Below are 21,406 nucleotides of genomic sequence, written 5' to 3'. Positions count from 1 at the left end.
CTCACATCCTATTGAGTATAACACCCACTACATGCAAGCTTACCTTGTTTTTGATTGTCTTGTCTGCACCATAGGACATGAGTAGGCGTGTCAACTTCATGTGACCAAACAGCGCTGCTGCATGCAATGCTGTTTCACCGTTCTGACAGAACAACATAACAATAGTATGAAGTTGGGACAAAGTCTTGACATTAAATTAAGTGGCCTAAGAATACTTGTACATGTGGCAGGACTCTTACTAACATTTAAAAATTGCTACTTTTAACAAACAGTTACTTTTTAAAACTCTTTTACTACTTTTAAATTGAAGAAGATTGTTGACACAAAATTGAGATTCAATTTGGAATATTTATAATTTGGATGACATTGTCATTAATTTATGTGTTTCAATATTTTAAATATGGGCCATGCTCTGTGCATTAAGTGTTGTCCCATATTAGCATGTGCAGTCCGCACAGGCTAATTAGTGCAGTCCGCACAGGCTAATTAGGGACGACACTTTCCGCCTAAATTGGATTTTTGCTGAGGAGAGACTTTCTGTAAACGAAAAGTACCATTAAAGTAGAAAGTGTCGTCCCTGATAAGCCTGTGCATACTGCACAGGCTAATCTGGGACGACAATTTACACACAGGCACTAAACCCCCTTTTTCAAAGAGCACGGCTCATATGCAAATCACAATTTATTTGACCTATCAAAGGATTATCCTGATAATTTCTTAACAATTGTGGTATATACAACCTAAATATTAGCTACCAGCGCATATTCTGATTAGGTTTCTCTAATTTAAGAAAACAAACAACTAAATAACTACCAAACAACAAGACAGTCAATTTCCACCAAAAGCATATTGTAAAATCCACCTTCAAAAGTCCCAAAGTAGCACCCTTTTTCAGCAATTCCTCCGCCACTTCTAGATGCCCCTTGTGACATGCTTTAAACAGCGGGGTAGCGCCGTCCTAGTAAACAGGTGAATATACAATACATACCAAAAATTATCTAGATTTCACACATTTATTTTATAATCATAAGAATAAATAAATAACAAGAAACCGTCTGAGACGGGTGATGCTCCCCAAAGTTTTTTTTTTGTCACAATATTGCACTATATATTCAGATAAAAGGAAACGTCTTGAGGGCACAGTAGTAGGGGGGACAATAATTTTTTTGCACGGACGGACAGACAGACAGACGCACGGACAGACGAAGCCGCGACTATATTTTTTAAATTTCAAATTTCAAAGGGCCATTACTCTGTGAAAAATCATTCGACCAGAACCCGCTGATAATATGCGAATCTACTCTTGGTCATGAAGCTTCCCATAAAGTTTCATTGAATTAGTCATTAGTTGCTGAGAAATAGCCCGGACAAGAATTGAACAACTGTGAAACCATTTATTTTTGTCAGCACGAAATTTCGTCCTTTTTTAAAAAATGACTATTTTTTCAGCACTTAAATTTGTCCATTTCTGGTTTTGCAAAAAAAGCATCCGATTTGTTTGTTATGTTTGTAATACATGTAATACGCGGTTGCGAAAAAATCGTGCTGGGGAAAGAGGGGTGACACTTGGTAGTCAATTGCAGGAGGTGGGCCTTGTTTGGCATATGCCAATTAACAAGTCTTTTATTTCAGGTGATAGTAACTGTCCCTTATTATTTTATGTCATTGACACCTTCTTTGTTATGATTAGCGGATAAGTGGGACTGAATAACCGTTAACGAGTGTTTTAAACAACGAAGCCAATTGCCAATTAGTCTTTTTCCATTACAATCACGGACAACCAAACACAAATCAATATGTTCTTTATTCATTTGTAATAAAAGCGCAGAATATATTTCAGTCGGGTGTTGATCACACATCCTCATAATGTAATTGCGTTTAATAGTATTGTCTTTAATCCGGATTCGCCGCGTGTTGGCTGTATTATCTGCAACACCCCTGAAAAACACAATACACACAATGGGTAATAAAGTTGTTAACAATTAGCGCTAATCAACACTATTATACCTAAACGAAGTCGACGCATTCAATACAGCCTTATTGCATTCGCGTTTTACAGGAAATGTCAGTTGTCAGGACACTGTATAATGTACACCCCTTTGTGTCAAAACCGGATTTAACTTGAGTGTGAAAAGTCGACTGTTTTATGTTCCTTGTATCAATACAATCCGAGTATCTGTATAATAAGTATACCAGTCTACAAACAAGGTGCGCGCTTCCGCATATGGGTATTCGGACGTTCAAAAAATTGACCTACGGTTTAGCGTTCACACCGTCGAACGCATTTAGCAATATAACTTGTTTTTTTTCACTATTTCTTTACTTGCAAAAAATACTAGTGGCTTATAACTTACCTTGCAATCTTTTTTCTCGCATTTTGCGAGTGTGCGAGTGTTAATTTCGAGCCCTGTGTATATGCGTGAATTACGCTGGATTTAAATGCTTCATGCCTACGGTAATTCAGTCTTATTTGTTTCAAATATGGGACATGATTGTTCGTTAGGATCTTCAATTCGTCCATCGGTCCAAGGACGAAAAAGACGAAAATTAATGTCTGACGAATAATAATGGTTTCACAGTATATGTACAGTTAATGGAAAATTTTAAAGGGCCATAACTCTATGAAAAATCATCCGACCAGAACAGGCTGATAAAATGCACATCTCCTCTTTGCCATGAAGCTTCCCATAAAGTTTCATTGAATTCCGGTAATAAGTTGCTGAGAAATAGCCCGGACAAGAATTGCACTATATGTACAGTTAATGGAAAATTTCAAAGGGCCATAACTCTGTGAAAAATCATCCGACCAGAACCCGCTGATAATATGCACATCTTCTCTTGGTAGTGAAGCTTCCCATAAAGTTTCATTGAATTCCAGTCATAAGTTGCTGAGAAATAGCCCGGACAAAAATTGTGCAAGGACGGACAGACAGACAGACAGACGCACGGACAGACGAAGCGGCAACTATATGCCATTTATTTTGGGGGAGCATAAAAATATTGACACACAGTTTTTTGTTATATATTGAATTAAGTTTAAAACATTGTAAACTGGAATATTTTAATGAATTGAACTCGACAATGAATTTAATTTGTTTGCACATTTCTGTGAATAGCGGTACTAGCTTTGTAGAACAGGACATCAAACAATTAAGACACTATACAAATTCCTGAAGTTTCTCCTTTCGAGCTTTTTATCCAGGACCAGAGCTACAATAGTGCTGCTTTCTACAGGACCAGAGCTACAATAGTGCTGCGTTCTACAGGACCAGAGCTACAATAGTACTGCGTTCTACAGGACCAGAGCTACAATAGTGCTGCATTCTACAGGACCAGAGCTACAACAGTGCTGCGTTCTACAGGACCAGAGCTACAACAGTGCTGCGTTCTACAGGACCAGAGCTACAATAGTGCTGCGTTCTACAGGACCAGAGCTACAATAGTGCTGCATTCTACAGGACCAGAGCTACAATAGTGCTGCGTTCTACAGGACCAGAGCTACAATAGTGCTGCGTTCTACAGGACCAGAGCTACAATAGTGCTGCGTTCTACAGGACCAGAGCTACAATAGTGCTGCGTTCTACAGGACCAGAGCTACAATAGTGCTGCGTTCTACAGGACCAGAGCTACAATAGTGCTGCGTTCTACAGGACCAGAGCTACAATAGTGCTGCCTTCTACAGGACCAGAGCTACAATAGTGCTGCGTTCTACAGGACCAGAGCTACAATAGTGCTGCGTTCTACAGGACCAGAGCTACAATAGTGCTGCTTTCTACAGAACCAGAGCTACAATAGTGCTGCATTCTACAGGACCAGAGCTACAATAGTTACCAGAGCTACAATAGTGCTGCGTTCTACAGGACCAGAGCTACAATAGTGCTGCGTTCTACAGGACCAGAGCTACAATAGTGCTGCGTTCTACAGGACCAGAGCTACAATAGTGCTGCGTTCTACAGGACCAGAGCAACAATAGTGCTGCATTCTACAGGACCAGAGCTACAATAGTGCTGCATTCTACAGGACCAGAGCTACAATAGTGCTGCCTTCTACAGGACCAGAGCTACAATAGTGCTGCGTTCTACAGGACCAGAGCTACAATAGTGCTGCATTCTACAGGACCAGAGCTACAATAGTGCTGCGTTCTACAGGACCAGAGCTACAATAGTGCTGCTTTCTTTTAATCCAGGACCAGAGCTACAATAGTGCTGCTTTCTTTTAATCCAGGACCAGAGCTACAATAGTGCTGCTTTCTTTTAATCCAGGACCAGAGCTACAATAGTGCTGCTTTCTTTTAATCCAGGACCAGAGCTACAATAGTGCTGTGTTCTACTTAATCCAGGACCAGAGCTACAATATTGCTGCTTTCTACGAAAATGCAGTCTTCACATGCTAATCAGGGTTAACAATTTCTGTTTTAATGGAATTTTTTTGTTTAACCAGTTACCACTTAGATGCATATTTTATGCATTTGTATTCCCTTAGAAAGTTAAATTTAATTAAAGACCTTTCTTAATAGATTCGAGTTTTAATGGCTTCAGTTCCAACCCTAAGAAACTGATGAGCAGCAAACAGCATACAATCTGAACAGACTGCGAGTTAGGCTGTTCTGGTTTTATGCTGTTGGCACATAGCTATTTTCACTTTGCTTCTGAGTAGGAAAGAGTTAAAAAAAATCCAGTGTAGGCAGAAAGTTTATGCACATGCATTAAGCCCAGTTTTCCCAGGCACAGAGCTGCAATAGAAAGATCCAGTACTCACTTCTCTGACGATGTCCACATTAGCCCCACTTGCCAGCAGCTCTCTGACTATATTCAGATGACCCATCTGGGCAGCTATCCATAGTGGAGTGGCATTGTCCTAAAATTACACCACCAGGGTCACTTGGTATATATTATTAATAATGTAACATTTTACAGCTCCAGTTATGAGATACTTGGAAAATTAAAAAAATATTTATGCTGTCTTGAAGCTTAAATACGGATTAAATGAAACTCTAAGTATTTACTTCTGCATGGATTGCTTATGGTTAAAGTAACAAGCACATAAATTACATTGTTGACAGTCTGTTGTTTAGAAATAAAAGCAATGGGGGACATCATAATAATTTACACATTTAAGCAATCTCAGTATATCAAAATGACTAAGAAGACAAAGGAGGTCACATCCCATTTAGTCACATTTTAGATGTCCATAAAATCAAGCACATTTCTTAAAATAATAATTTTCTATTTTAAGTCAGTGTGTCCCGTTTAGCTTACTTTAGGGGAGGTCAAAAAGTTTAAGTTCAACAACAAGTAACAAGGGACAAAATTGTCACAAAACCAGGTTTTCATTGTGAAAAAAAAATCTGATAAAGGGAGAAAACTCAAACTGAACTTTTGAAATGAACAAAAAAAATTAACCACCTTTGTAATTTTTTTTTTTTTAAATCTATTTTCAGTCGTGGCGACCTTGACATTGGAGATATTGACGTGATTCTTTCGTGCGACACACCGTCCCATGATGGTGAACAAATGTGCCAAATGATTTTAAAATCTCACAATGAATGACATAGTTATGGCCAGGACAAGCTAATTTATGACCATTTTTGACCTTTGAACTCAAAGTGTGACCTTGACCTTGGAGATATCGACGTAATTATTTCGCGCGACACACCGTCCAATGATGGTGAACAAATGTGCCAAATGATTTTAAAATCTGACAATGAACGACATAGTTATGGCCCGGACAAGCTTGTTCCGCCCGCCCGCCAGCCAGCCCGCCCGCATTCGCCAATCTAATAACCAGTTTTTTCCTTCGGAAAACCTGGTTAAAAAGGGCACTATTTAGTAGGTCATATGCTAGAACGCATTTATATAATTTATATGCTACACATACATTTATTACTATAATCTTAATATTATGTTTGCTTTCCTTAATTTTGTCACAGCACCAGAAAGCTGCTGAAGCATCCAAACTGCAGCGACATATGCAGGCTGCTTATTAAATGTCCTGTTATTAAATAGACTTGTTCAATGTGCTGTAATTAAATTAACTTTTTAAATGTGCTGTTATCAAAAAAAACTTATTTTACATAGTGCAGAAAGATGTTTTTGTTTGTTTTATTATTACATGATATTCTTTACCCCAATGTGGCTACAGTTTGGCAACATCTTTTTGAATTTGGCAAAAGTAAGTGGCAACAACTTTTTAAACCCAAGAGTGAACCCTGAACAACTAATTTTTAATAAAATGGCAAATAAAATCTACACACCCTAAAGGCCTCTGCAGGCAGTATCCACTCATACACACATGTGTAATAAATATGATCAATTGATATGGCATTAACAAATTAACAACAGATGGGGCTTCCACACCCCGATATGTCACAATATATTACAACGTTCTGGCGAGTGCTTGGTGATAATAGCGACTTGTCTATTCATTAACAATGTCAGTTATTGATGTTGAAAAAAATCCAATATATAGTCATCATTTTTGTATATTGAACACATATCATGATGAGAATATAACTTTCAAATGACACAAAACTAAAATATATTTTAACAATGAGTGTCTTTGACTTTATATTAAAATTTAGGCAAACCCCTCAATACTGGGCCTCAAATTCTTAAACCTAACATTATAAATACCAGGCCCCGATCTTGCATAACTTGTATTTAAAATACCAGACCCAAATTTCTCCTACCTTGCGCTTGGCATCGATCTCTGCGCCCTGTTTCACGAGGTAGGACAGCAGCTGGTAGTGGCCATTCTGTGCAGTGATGAACAGGGGTGTAGCCCCGTCCACCATCTGTGTGTTGATGTCTGCACCCCTGTCCAGGAGCTCCTTCACCACATCAAGGTGATTGCACTGACACGCCACGAACACGGGCGTACCCCCATCCTGACATGTACATGGGGATTGCTTATGTCAAATTGTGAAATATGGGAAATATATAAACATTTAGTTTAATCAATAATTTCATTGAAAATTATAAATGTAAAAAAACCCTGATACAAGTTGTTTTAATAGAAAACAAGAGCACCGCATTACCTGTGCCAACGCTCGGCTGAGGGTGCAGTTTTAAATCAATGAAAGTTTGTCAGAATTTATTTTATTTTTATTTTTTTTAGAGGTCACAGTGACCTTGCCCTTTGACCTAGTGACCCACTAATGGGTGTGGCGTGTAGAACTCATCAAGGTGCATCAACATATGAAAGTTGTATGTGGAAGCACTTTGATTTTAGAGACAATTGTCAGGATTTAAGCACGACGCCGGCAGACGGCAGACAACGAGCTGGCTATGACAATAACTCGGGTTTTCTATGAAAATATTAGCTAATAAAAATAACAAGACCTGTGACTGTTAAACACAATGCAAAAATTTGGGCTTTGAAGCCACACAGCAGCTAGTTTAGAGAAATATTCTAAGTCCAAGTCTTAGCCCATAAACTTCCCAAAAAATCAATGGACCTGAAAGAAACCAACACTCCATCTCTATCAGCTGAATATCTAAAAGAATGGAGTAAAAATCCTCCTAAAAAAACTCTTAATGTAGATAATTTTTTTGTAAAGTCCAAGGCCCATAGCATCGCCAAAGTCAATAGACAGTACTGTATACACTTCATCTTTAAGTTATGTATATAGATTCACACATAAAAAATCAGCTGAATAACTGAAAGCGTTCCGCAAAAAACCTCTGGAAAACGGTTAGCCAGACAGATGGAAAGACAGATGTAAGGACAATCCGACTTCTGAATGCCATCCTACTGGGGGCATAAATATTAATCATAAATATTAATGCCCTAACATAAAAGTTTTATGACATAAAAATACAATTAGTATTCCAGTAAAATACTTATTCTTGAACATTCGCCATTCATGTTATTGGGAAGTCTCCAAACATTTGTGCATATACATGTATGACACATGGACACATTTGTGTTTCTCCACCACAATTACATGCATCAGTATCAGCCTAGCCATAGGAATGAAATTGTCATCATAAAATGCAACAATCATTTAAACGATTGAACATTCAACTGTTTCTTATCTTTTAATTTAACTCTTCCCATCCATAATTGTCATCATGAATGTAAAAGGCAAATGAAACCAAGCTTAACAAGAGCCGTCTCCATAGGATGACTTATGCCCCCTGATAAACGCTTTGATAGAAGTTATGAGCATTTTTCGAAACCTAAACACAAATTTTGAAACCTAAACATGGACCCTAAGTTCAAGGTCAAGGTCAAAGTGGTCAAAACTTGTGTGTGTATGGAAAGGCGTTGTCCATATACACATTCATACCAAATATGAAGGTTACATCTGAAGCGAAATAGAAGTTATGAGCATTTTTCGAAACCTAAACGCAAAGTGTGACGGACAGACGGACAGTGCTATCACTATATGCCCTACTTCGGGGGCATAAAAATCATATAAACCAAATAATATTGAGAATAAATTAAAATTCAACATGAAATTCTATGACCACAAGACCACTCACATAGCTGGGTATGTCAACAGGCACAGAATGGTCATATGACCAAAAGACCACTCACATAGCTGAGTATGTCAACAGGCACAGAATGGTCATATGACCACAAGACCACTCACATAGCTGGGTATGTCAACAGGCACAGAATGTTTATATGACCACAAGACCACTCACATAGCTGGGTATGTCAACAGGCACAGAATGGTCATATGACCACAAGACCACTCACATAGCTGGGTATGTCAACAGGCACAGAATGTTCATATGACCACAAGACCACTCACATAGCTGGGTATGTCAACAGGCACAGAATGGTCATATGACCACAAGACCACTCACATAGCTAGGTATGTCAACAGGCACAGAATGGTCAATCAACAGTCGCACTATGTCCAGGAAGCCCCCTTGAGCTGCGAAGAATAACGCACATGTACCCGTCTGAAATAGAGAAATCTGTCCTAACCACAGCCTGAAATAGAGAAATCTGTCCTAACCACAGCCTGAAATAGAGAAATCTGTCCTAACCACAGCCTGAAATAGAGAAATCTGTCCTAACCACAGCCTGAAATAGAGAAATCTGTCCTAACCACAGCCTGAAATAACTCAGCAAAGAATATACCATGTGTAACCGTCTGAAATAGGACTTCAAATAAGAATGCTATGCATTTATCCCCAATTGATGTTCTGAAAAAATAAATATAGTAATCAGAAGTAATGCAAACATTTAATTTGAGCAATTCAATACCATTTAAACTGTGGGTTGCTGGCCATGTTTCAGAATCACCAGTATAATCAACGTCACACTTTCAAAGTATGTCTTATAATCATCTTCAGAAATAAGCAACTCCAACCCATGTGAAAAGATTGCCCTTTATGACAAACAGGCTAAATTAATACACAGCTGTATTTTTTAACAGACCAACACCATATTTGAACTCCATTGAGATATCATAAGAACTAACATTCTGGGCAATCTTTAAAAAAGTTTCCTAATGATTTAACTAAAATGCGACTTTCAGATTGTATACAAAGTATCATTATAGAAATATAAGGAACACTGCCCCCATACATGATGGCCATGTTGTTAAAGGGACTGGAACCTTTTTTAACTTCAGCTGCTAAATCATTATGCCAAATGTTATCAAGTCTCATGAAGATTTAATTTAAAATGTGACTTGCAGTGCATTAACAAGCTTTTACTTTAAATTTACCTATTGACCTAGTTTTTTTACTTCATATGACCCAGTTTTAATCCTGGCCAAGATATCATAAGAACAAAAGTTATTTCTAAGTTTCATGAAAATTGGACTAAAAGGTGACTTCTTAAGTGTTAACAAGCTTTAACTATAGCTTTATAAGGACAACTGCCCCGTCCCTGGTGGACAAGTTTTCAAAGGTTTGGAACAGTTTTTGCAAGTGGCCCAGATATCATTAGAACAAATCGCATGACACAGGTTCATGAACATTGGGCTAAAAACGTGACTTCTGATGAGCTATATATATTTTACATGAAATGTTTAATGCAACATAATAAAATACATGCCATCTAGGTTTGAAACATGGTCTAGCCTTTTTTGTTGAAAACAAGATTAATTATAAAAATTCACCACCATACATTCACAGTGAATAAATACAGTAAGCCATATCAGGGACTGTGGAAAAATAACCTCAGAAAATCTGTAAAAATATTGCTAAATCATTGATGTCTTAATTTTCTTATGCCGGCTGTTGTCTTGATTGATAATGGATAGTGTTATCATTACATGTCAGTAGTGAATATTACGGTAGGTGAAATGGGCATGGATTGCTGGATATTAAGTGATTTTGATTTGCGTTTGATATAATCAGAGGGTATCATTATGTCCCATTGGACAAAGATATCACCCATGTCACCCTCTAGGATGACTTCCTTTAATAATAACTTTGCTCTAAAATTAGTATCTTCTGCAAAACAAGTCACAATCAGCTGTTATATTTTTCTAATGATGTTTAAAAAATGTCAATACCGTAATAACTCTAAGTTTTTGGACACTCTAAGTTTTCGGACACCCTCTTTTTAGCAAAAATATATGGAATAATCTTTTGTGACTTTTTGGGCATACAGGTTTTTGTCCATAATAAATGTCTCTTGATTTTCTGACAGTATATTTTACTGTGCTTCGGCCCTCTTTTTGCTTATCTCGTGTCACTTGGATCATGGATCATAGATGTTTACGACCTGATTAAGGTAATAAAACCTGGCAGGTGCATGCCTGAACGCAATGGACCATTACATTTGCGTAGTTGAGGAAATATCCATGTATACCGGTAGAAAATCATAGATTCACCCAACAGCATTTGAAACAGTGTTGTCCTATTAAGGAAGAAGAATGTTTCCGGCTTTAACTTTTTTGTTCTTTATCATTTCAGGCAAGAGTTACCAAGGCTATGAAGTTGTATTAATGTTTAATAGCAGAAAAATAAGAGTTAATATTAAGAAAAGTAATGTACATTGATTTATTGCTTAATTTTTGTCTCTAAATTTTCGGAATTTATATTACTTTTCGTATCTAAATTTTTGGAGACAATTTTTTAAAATTATTTTTAAGTGTCCAAAAACTAAAGTGTAATTACGGCAATTGTTAAATTATGTCTGATTCGCCTCTATTGACAAAACCTTAATGAAATACAGGCACCAGTTTTACTGGGACATGTGTCCTGCTATGGATGGCATCCAAAACCATCCCTGCAGTGACCTACCAGCCTTCTTGCACCACCGTCAGCTCCATTCTTCAGCAGTTCCTTGACACACTCAATGTGGTTGTTGGCTGCAGCCAGAATGAGAGGCGTTGTCCCTTCCTGGAACCAATCATTAAATTTCATATACTGTCAAACCATTTGTTTCCTTCAGCACAAAGTTTGTCAATTTACAAAACATGACTTTTTTGTCAGCACTTAAATTCCCCAATTTCTGATATAGAAAAATAATGCGTCAGTCAATATCTGATTTATAATAAATCGCGGTTGTGAAATATCGTGGTGGGGGAGGACACTTGGGAGTCACTTTCAGGAGGTGGGGCCTGTTTGTCACATTCCAATTAACTTGTCTTCAGCCCTTATTATTGTATGCCTTTAACAAGTTCATGTTATGATTAGAAGGTTATTGGGACGGAATTCCCGTTAAAGACAAATTAGTCCTATTAAATAACTATCATAGTTAAACGCCGACAACCAAACACAAATTAATATGTTCTAAAATAATTTGTAATAAATGAGCAGAATCAATTTCAGTCATCGTTTAATTGCGTTTATTGTCTTTGATACAGATCCAGGTGATGGCTGTATAATCTGCAACACCCTTGAAAAACACAATACACTCAATAGAATAAAGTTGTTATCAATTAGCAAAAATCGTTACTATTCTACCTAAACGAAGTCAATGCATTCCATATAGCTTTACTGCATTTGCGTTTTACAGCAATGTAATGTGTCAGTTAAGTACACTTAATAATGTACATCCCTTTGTGTCAAAACCGGATTTATCTTGATAAGGAAACAGGCGAAGTATGTTTGCATAGATTACAAATGTACGTTAAATTTTAATGTCTCATATCAACGGTAATTTGGTCTTAATTTTGTTGAATCATAAGACATAATTATTTGTCAGGATCTTAAATTCATCAATCGGTCTCCTGACCAAATAGAAGAAAATAAATGCCTGACTCACTTTATCAAAGATATATTGTATTTTTGGATAATACCTGCATTTAGCATTAGTTTGTGTACCTGAAAAAAACAAGGGCTGTTTGTAAAACATGCATGCCCCCAGTATGGGCTGTCAGTTGTAGTGGCAGCCATTGTGTGAATACGTTTTTGTCACTGTGATCTTGACCTTTGACCTAGTGACCTGAAAATCAATAGGGGTCATCTGCCAGTCATGATCAATGTACCTATGAAGTTTCATGACCATAGGCATATTTTTCTTGAGTTATCATCAGGAAACCATTTTACTGTTTTGAGTCACTGTGACCTTGACCTTTGACCAAGTGATCTGAAAATTATTAGGGGTCATCTGCCAGTCATGATCAATGTACCTATGAAGTTTCATGATCCTAGGCGTAAGCATTCTTGAGTTATCATCCGGAAACCATTTAACTATTTTGAGTCACTGTGACCTTGACCTTTGACCTGAAAATCAATAGGGGTCATCTGCCAGTCATTAATGATTATCAATGTACCTATGAAGTTTCATGATCCTAGGCCAAATCATTCTTGAGTTATCATCCAAAAACCATTTTACTGTTTTGAGTCACTTTGACCTTGACCTTTGACCTAGTGACCTGTAAATCAATAGGGGTCATCTGCCAGTCATGATCAATGTTCCTATGAAGTTTCATGATCCTAGGCGTAAGCATTCTTGAATTATCATCCGGAAACCATTTTACTGTTTCGAGTCACTGTGACCTTGACCTTTGACCTAGTGATCTGAAAATCAATAGGGGTCATCTGCCAGTCATGATCAATGTTGCTATGAAGTTTCATGATCCTAGGAGTAAGCATTCTTGAGTAATCATCCGGAAACCATTTAACTGTTTCGAGTCACTGTGACCTTGACTTTTGACCTGAAAATCAATAGGGGTCATCTGCCAGTCATGATCAATGTACCTATGAAGTTTCATGATCCTAGGCCTAAGCGTTCTTGAGTTATCATCCGGAAACCATCTGGTGGATAGACAGAGGGACCGACATGTGCAAAACAATATACCCCCTCTTCCTTGAAGGGGGGCATAAAAATTAACATCATAATTACTTAGCTTTACATTTATACAGTCACTTTAAGACAATCTGGATCAGTCAACCTGTCATACCTCATGATACCTTGTCTTTGCAGTCACATTGACCTTACAGTCATACCTTGTTTTTGCAGTCACATTGACCTTACACCCATAGCTCGACTTAATAGTCAATACATACAGACATACATGTACCTTGTATTTGGAGTCAACAAGGACATTACAGTCATACCTTGTATTTGCAATCCACATAGACCTTACAGTCATAACTTGTCTTTGCATACATGTACCATATGGATCGTATAGTCAAACACTGTATTTGCAGTCCACACAGACCTTACAGTCATACCTTGTCTTTGCATACCACATGGACCTTATAGTTATACACTGTTTTTGCAGTCCACATGGAACTTATAGTCATACCTTGTCTTTGCAGTCCACATGGATCTTATAGTAAACCTTGTCTTTGCATACCACATGGACCTTAGAGTCATACCTTGTCTTTGCAGTCCACATGGACCTTGCCAGAGTCCAGGACTTTCTTCAACTGATCAAGGTTGCCCTGCAGAGCTGCCAGGTGAAGCTGCTGATCAGATGGGGTCTCCTTCTGGGACAAAACAGGAAAAATAGTAAGGTGAATATGCTTTGTTATTTTTAAAACATAACCATTTTACCTCGGAATTATCAGTTTTCTAAGGAACTAATAAGTTTTTGTCTATGCAAATATAATTTCGCTTTAGCATGAAAAGCTAACAGAAGTAAGAAAATAAGGGCTTTTTAAAAGAAGAGCTTTGAAGTCTTTGTCTTATGTTACCTACTTAGATATATACATTTTATATTGTTTTTATCTAACTTAAAAAATGCCTATGATAAAACAAGGGCTGTTTGTAAAACATGCATGCCCCCCATATGGGCTGTCAGTTGTAGTGGCAGCCATTGTGTGAATACGTTTTTTGTCGCTGTAACCTTGACCTTTGACCTAGTGACCTGAAAATCAAAAGGGGTCATCTGCCAGTCATGATCAATGTACCTATGAAGTTTCATGATCCTAGGCCTAATTATTCTTGAGTTATCATCAGGAAACCATTTTACTGTTATGAGTCACTGTGACCTTTACCTTTGACCTAGTGACCTGAAAATCATTAGGGGTCATCTGCCAGTCATGATCAATGTACCTATGAAGTTTCATGATCCTAGGCGTAAGCATTCTTGAGTTATCATCCGGAAACCATTTTACTATTTTGAGTCACTGTGAACTTGACCTTTGACCTAGTGACCTGAAAATCAATAGGGGTCATCTGCCAGTCGTGATCAATGTACCTATGACGTTTCATGATTCTAGGAGTAAGCATTCTTGAGTTATCATCCGGAAACCATTTTACTATTTCGAGTCACTGTGACCTTGACCTTTGCCCTGAAAATCAATAGGGGTCATCTGCCAGTCATGATCAATGTACCTATAAAGTTTCATGATCTTAGGCCTAAGCGTTCTTGAGTTATCATGCGGAAACCATCTGGTGGACGGACCGACCGCCATGTGCAAAACAATATACCCCCTCTTCTTTGAAGGGGGGCATAAAAAGTACAGAGATATTAACAAATACCATAATCCATAACATAGTTAATCAATGTATAGCTTTCAGTTCATATATATCAGCCATGCTCTATGAAAAGGGGTTTAATGAATGTGCATAAAGTGTTGACCACACTTTCCGCCTTACCTGGATTTTTGCCAAGAAGAAACTTTCTTGAAACAACACATATCATAACAGCGGAAAGTGTCATTTCTGAAAAGCCTGTGCAACTTGCAAAGGCAAATCAGGGACAACACTTTACGTACATGCATTACATGTAAACCCCCTTTTCACAGAGCACGGCCCATATATATAATGGTGTAAGGCTACTAAAAACATTTTCCACATGGGACAAAAATTGTCACAAAACCAAGTTTTCAATGTGAAAAAAAATATGATAAAGGGAGACAACTCAAACTGAACTGATTATTTATAATTAGCCCCCTTTGAATCAAAATAAATATTTTTAGCTGTGGCGATCTTGACTTTGGAGATATTGATGTAATTCTTTCATGCCATACACTGTCCCATGATGGTGAACAAATGTGCCAAATGATTTTAAAATCTCACAATGAATGGCATAGTTATGGCCCGGTCAAGCTCATTTATGGCCATTTTTGACCTTTGAACTCAAAGTGTGACCTTGACCTTGGAGATATCGACGTAACTCTTTCGCGCGACACACCGTCTGATGATGGTGAACAAATTTGCCAAATGATTTTAAAATCTCACAATTAACAACAAAGTTATGGCTCGGACAAGCTTGTTCCGCCCGCCAGACTGCCGACATTCACCAATCTAATAACAAGTTTTTTCCTTTGGAAAACCTGGTTAAAAATGTCTGCAGTATACAACATGGCATGCAATGTATTTAAATCAAATAACACATAATGTCCACCCTAAATGTAGGAAAACAAAATTCACCCAATACCACATTAAAAATGGGATTGAACAAGCCAAGAAACACAAATGGATACAATTCCTTTTTGTGTTTTATCATCTTAAAAGTTCTTGAAGATTTTTTTATACCAAAAAGCTATTTAAAAACTGACACCAACTTACTATAAGGATCTATCTGTTTAGTGGGTATTATGGGAAGGTAACTGACTAAGGTTTCACATAACATGGTTCACTTGATCTTTGAGGTTTTGTAAAAAGATGAATCTGGTTACATATACCAAAACCCCCCTATATAAAATTAACACCAAACCCAATGTTTAACTTTAAAAAGTAATACACCAAACACACTGGGATATACTGTCCATTTTAAATACAATTATACTATGATACTATACCTCACTTATCAACGAATCTAATAATCCACTGAACAGCTTTGAAGAAAGGCAAAATGTTTCAGGAAAAATATATATGGAATATTATTGACAATGCATTTAATAAGATTCTTTGAAACTGAAACAAAGCAATTTTTTAAAATGGTCTAAACACCCACGTTGTAGTGACAAAAATGATCTGTAATATATTAGCTTACGGTCTTTTATAACTACATGTACACACTATTGTAATGTCTGGCACGAAATTCCATGATTTCTGTCAGTGTATCATTATGTCATCTGTTTGATGTTATGACGAAGAGTTGAATAATTAATGTGGCCAGACATGGGACACCAAATCAAGCCATAGTTGTCCCGTCACACTGTGGTGTAATGGATATGGTGTCCGCCTAGCGTACGATCCCCATCGTGGAAGCTTTCTTTTGATCTCCCCCCAAAACACCGAGTACTGTTTCTAGGCCCAGGAAACAGAGTCGAGAGCTTTTGTATAAGCCTTAGGCTTTCAATGCAATCAAGCTAAAATAAATGAGTTCAAACCTAATGGAGGATCAATAACTGAAGAAAAGAATATCTTTTGAAGTTGTCATGATAAAAGATGCATTCATGGGCTTCATCCTCACAAATATTTCAGATGTACTGAATTGCAAATAAATTAATTATTTGTGTATTGTGTACAAAAAACATTACTAAATTAGTAATGAATTATTATTTAAATAAACAAAAAACATATTTTTTAAGTAAACAAAAACGCAAAGATTTTGAATAGAATTTCAATGAATAATTATCACAGGTTCACATGTTCAGAAAATCGATTAAACAATGTATATTTTACAACATTTATTAGAAAAAGGAAATTTACAAAACTCATGGGAATGTGTTTCTGAATAACCGTAATTACTCTATGTTTTCGGACACTCTAAGTTTTCGGCAGGTTTTTTTTCCCACTTTTTGGGAAGATAGCCCATGGCTTTGGAATTGGGAATTTTATCGGCATTTTCATGAAATTGGGAAAATAAATTCATTAGCCTTTTTTTCCACATGAAAAGTCCACTGATTAGGGAAATACTAAATTTGATATAACTCTTTATAATCATTCAAATTAAAAGAACAAAATCATATAATACGTTGTTAGATGTAATTGAATTGAAATTAAGATAAAATACGCATTAGACTTCTTTCAAAAAAAAAAAAATAATAATTTTAGCAAAAATTATTATTTTTCGTGACTTAATTTTCGGACACACGAGTTTTCGTCCATAATTAATGTCTCTAAGTTTTCGGACAATATATTGTACAGCGCTATGTTACCAAATTTCAGTTCTGTTTTCGATATCTAATGACACTTCGATCATGGGGTTTTACAACCAGATTAAAATCATAAAACATGGAAGGTGCATGCCTGAGGGCAACGGACCATTACATTTGCGTTATGGGGTAAATAACCTTGTAAACCGGTATTAAACAATGGTTTCACCCGATATAATAAGCGTTATGACAATTACCAGGGGTAGTGCCAATTAACAATTCAATTATCTACCGCAGTGGTACTACACATTCTCAGTTAAATAACTGTGACAAATACTAAACGCTTCAAAGTTTGATGTACCCTATTGCATGTTTTACGAACAATGGAAGGTGTTTGACAACAACTATCGGAAATTAACAAACAAAGAATTCTTAGTTTGCTTGTTTTTATTGCGTTAATTACAGGATCATACTACGAGTATCGGTACATCACATGCTCATCTTTGAACTTGTTGGTCAAAGTACAGCCTTGTAGTAACTTTCTGTCAAATAAATTAAGCTTTTAAAATTACTTTAAATGCAGTGCAAACTTTTATAACTGTTATTTATACTATACGGCATGGTATTTTACAAGCGTGTGCTATTACCGGTAGTCGTTGAATCAATTTACGCTATTTTCGGACACTTCAATATTCGACTCTAAGTTTTCGGACATCTGTATTTTGTGAATATTTTTTGTATCTAAGTTTTCGGACACGAAAAAAATAATTATTTTTAAGTGTCCGAAAATATAGAGTTATTACGGTAAATTGTTTTCTCTTTTGGCAAGATAGAACAATTTGTTATAAATTATATTGTTTCTTAGGTTTTTGGTCGTCTTTTTCTAGAAGTCCTTGATCATGATCATGACATTTTTATGTGTTGTGACACAAAGCATCTGTGTTTCTATTGGACAAGTTTATACGACTGTCTGAGCACTAAAGAAAACTGAGATTATTTTCATTTTCCCCTATCGTACGATTCCCTTATTTCGAGCATAACCCAATTTCGATCACCTTGTTGACATTAAGAACGTGGCTCTCGTGATTACGTAACATGCATGCGCTCCGAGTATTTTGTTTTACTAACATTACTACGCTTGAAATAAATTTCAAACACGAATAAAATAAGGAAAAAACAGTTTAATTGCATTTAAAAATCTTACTTCAACTGATAATACAAATTTATGCCTATTCCATGCATTTGTTTCCGTACTCTTCATTAAAATTGCACATAAACTGCATACCACTGCGCTAGTGAAAACACATACTTTCATGGATTTGATTTTTTGAAACGAAAATTCTTTTACTTTTTCACGATTCCCAGAAAATTTTGCATGGAACAATCTGTGCGCGCGCATCACGAAAATAGGTGACATGCCTGTTATCCACATGTTCAGTGGGTATATCCTGTCCCAATTGGATGATAACTTTCTCAAATCTTTTAATAGTAACATGTATGCAGAAATTTTATTTGAACAAAATGCGAACGTTTTTTTTTTCAATTCTTAAGAACTTTTTCCTGTCAATGTTGCTCAAAAGAAGTTCGACCAATAAAACAGAAACTTTTTAAATGGTAAATAGAAGTTATAAAAAAAGTTTAAATAAACTTTCAGTTTCTCTAAATTTGTTCAGTGAATCGAATTTTCGAAGTTTTGTTGACCTCATGCCTATTGCAATCGAGTACTCTCGCTTTTTGGATGTGACCTCTCGACTCAAGGTAAACAACGTGCGTATGTGTATGGTATTTGCGGGAGTGTATGGAACCATCGGCTTCGAGTGGTTTAACACACTGTAATTAAACAATTTTAACATGGATTTAATGGGAATGAAATAAATCTTTAAAGGTACATCACTTATTGCGGCTCTGTTTGAATTAATTCAGAAATTATTTTAGTTGTGTCCTTAACCGCTGGACTCAAGGTAATTGGAGGATATATTTTTCATGATATGATGTGAAACTGCCAAATATATGCACCATCAACAACCAGGTTTCTTTATGCCTTAAAATTAATGCAATTTATAAAAATGTAAACTTCAGGCCAAGCCCTTTCCTGGCATATCTATGCTTTTGTTACACTGACCCATGGAGATTTCAGAAGAAAAACATTCAGTCTCTGCTCCAAAATCACATCTTTACTATAATGAATTTGGAATTGTATAAGAATTAAATTTCCTCAAAACTATGTATTGCAATTACTATCAACGAGAAAGCGTGGTGATGCGAATATGCCAGATGTCAAAGGAACATGCACAGTTGGTTTGCCTAGCCTGGTTGGACTTGGAGCTATTATGGGACATGTGTTTGTATTACTGTTGAAATGCAGTCATACATACCTACCTTTAAAGACATTTGTAAAACTAAAGGGTACAGCACGTGCTCGTTAAATTTTCCAGTAAAGCAAACGTATTACAAATTATTGTTTGCTGCCAAATTAGGAAAATCGTGAACTGTCAGTAGAGTTACGGCTCCTGTCTATCAAGAATTACACCCAAGAAAATATCACCGAGTGGCAGGTTACAATGAACTGATTTTGCTAACTTTCGGTCAAATCGTCCGACACAATTAAAAGGATCGTTTCAAAAGATGATGGCATGTTTTGAAGTTTGTCGTTTAATGTTTTTTTTAATTGATTAATGTAAGCATCGCAACTTAATAGCTCCAGTATAAAAGAGATTAGAGTTAAAAAAAGAAAAACTGATTCAACCCTCGGGCTCAAACCACTGCTACTTGGAGTAAAAAGGGAGGGGGTGGGAGTGGTAACTTCCCAAATTTTAGGGTAGGGGTGTCCCACTGAGACTCCCGAAATGTGACCCATTTTTATACCGGAACTCTGATAAAGTAGACCCATATTGAAACAAGATTTTTGAAAAAGCAGACCCATTTGTATACGATACCATTGTTGAAAAAGTGGACCCATTTCAATATATAGACACTTTACGCATTTGAGCCTCGCTGAGGCGCAGTTTTGCCACGAGAACCAGATAACTCTCTACGGTCTCCTTGAACACGCCACACACTTGCTGCAATCGTGTGATGTTGGTTTCTTCGGGCCACTGAAATCATCATGGAAACGGCAAGTGAAGTACTGGCTAACAGAATATCTAGGCCAAAGTTTCACTAAACGGCAATTTCCAGGTGTTTTCCGAAAATATTGGGAAGATGTCACAAAGATTGAGAACGCGATCCATGAGTTTGTACGTTGTGGACTGTTCCCATTAAGTCCCGAAAATGTTGACCAGTCAAAACTGCATCCATCCGAGGTAAATGCTTCCGCCACTGCCCCTTCTATTAGCGACACCGTTGCCACTAGTTAATCATGGATCACCAAACGCGGCGATTGCGACTCAAACGCAGCTATACCCCCCACTCGTTACGGCAGAGAAAACCAACGGCAGCGATACCGACGGCATGGCAATGTCCTGCACTACGAAGCTTATCGACCAACCTGAGCGATCTGTACAGCCTAATATAGTGAAGCCGTCTTACAGTCAACCAGCAAACTGCATTCTTCGACAGGAAATGAAAATATGCACACAATCCCGTCCGTCAAAATTGTGCAAACAGATAAAAACAGTCAAGTTTCTGCATCTTTTTCGCTACTGAAATTTACTTTTTGATTCCCATTTATATACAAGAATGAAATTTATCATACCTATTTTGATACTGATACTTTCAAATCTATATGCATTTATATACAAGCAAATTTCTGATTTCAATACCCATATCTTTACTTAGATGTTCAAAAACATACCCATATCTATAATTTTAGACGAAAAACACACCCCATATTTTGGCACACCCCTATATAGGAAGTTACCCCCGGGGAAAAACAACTTTCATTCGCTATTGTGTTCTTGACAGCCTGGCAAAGTACCTGCAGATGTACGTAGGACCAGACCAACATCTGTCAGCTTGTAGAGATGGCTTTGGCGTTTCCGTAACGCATGCTCATCAACCTTCGGAACAATATATCGGAACTACTTTGTCCGATTTTATGGACACTT

At 37.0% G+C, this 21,406-nt stretch overlaps 1 protein-coding gene across 2 annotated transcripts in view; it reads right to left on the bottom strand.

Annotated features, from left to right (window-relative positions):
• The window catches only part of LOC127861891 (ankyrin repeat domain-containing protein 29-like), a 30,667-nt gene extending 10,791 nt beyond the window's left edge, over positions 1-19,876 (bottom strand). The window contains exons 1-8 of one of the 2 annotated variants that reach the window (XM_052400610.1): positions 19,740-19,876; positions 13,746-13,856; positions 11,217-11,315; positions 8,817-8,915; positions 6,689-6,886; positions 4,759-4,857; positions 863-958; positions 44-142 (exon numbers count right to left, since the gene is read on the bottom strand). In XM_052400610.1, the coding sequence (XP_052256570.1) occupies positions 44-142; positions 863-958; positions 4,759-4,857; positions 6,689-6,886; positions 8,817-8,915; positions 11,217-11,315; positions 13,746-13,856; positions 19,740-19,751 (813 nt within the window). In that variant the 5' untranslated portion in view covers positions 19,752-19,876. The remainder of the gene's footprint in view (positions 1-43; positions 143-862; positions 959-4,758; positions 4,858-6,688; positions 6,887-8,816; positions 8,916-11,216; positions 11,316-13,745; positions 13,857-19,739) is intronic. The other variant, XM_052400612.1, reaches the window with a different exon arrangement.
• Between the last annotated feature and the right edge of the window lie 1,530 nt (positions 19,877-21,406).

This window comes from Dreissena polymorpha, chromosome 16 (genome assembly GCF_020536995.1).
Source record: "Dreissena polymorpha isolate Duluth1 chromosome 16, UMN_Dpol_1.0, whole genome shotgun sequence".
NCBI lineage: Eukaryota > Metazoa > Mollusca > Bivalvia > Myida > Dreissenidae > Dreissena > Dreissena polymorpha.
The sequence above is the reverse complement of the archived record's forward strand: the minus strand, read 5'-3'. Positions and strand labels throughout refer to the sequence as shown.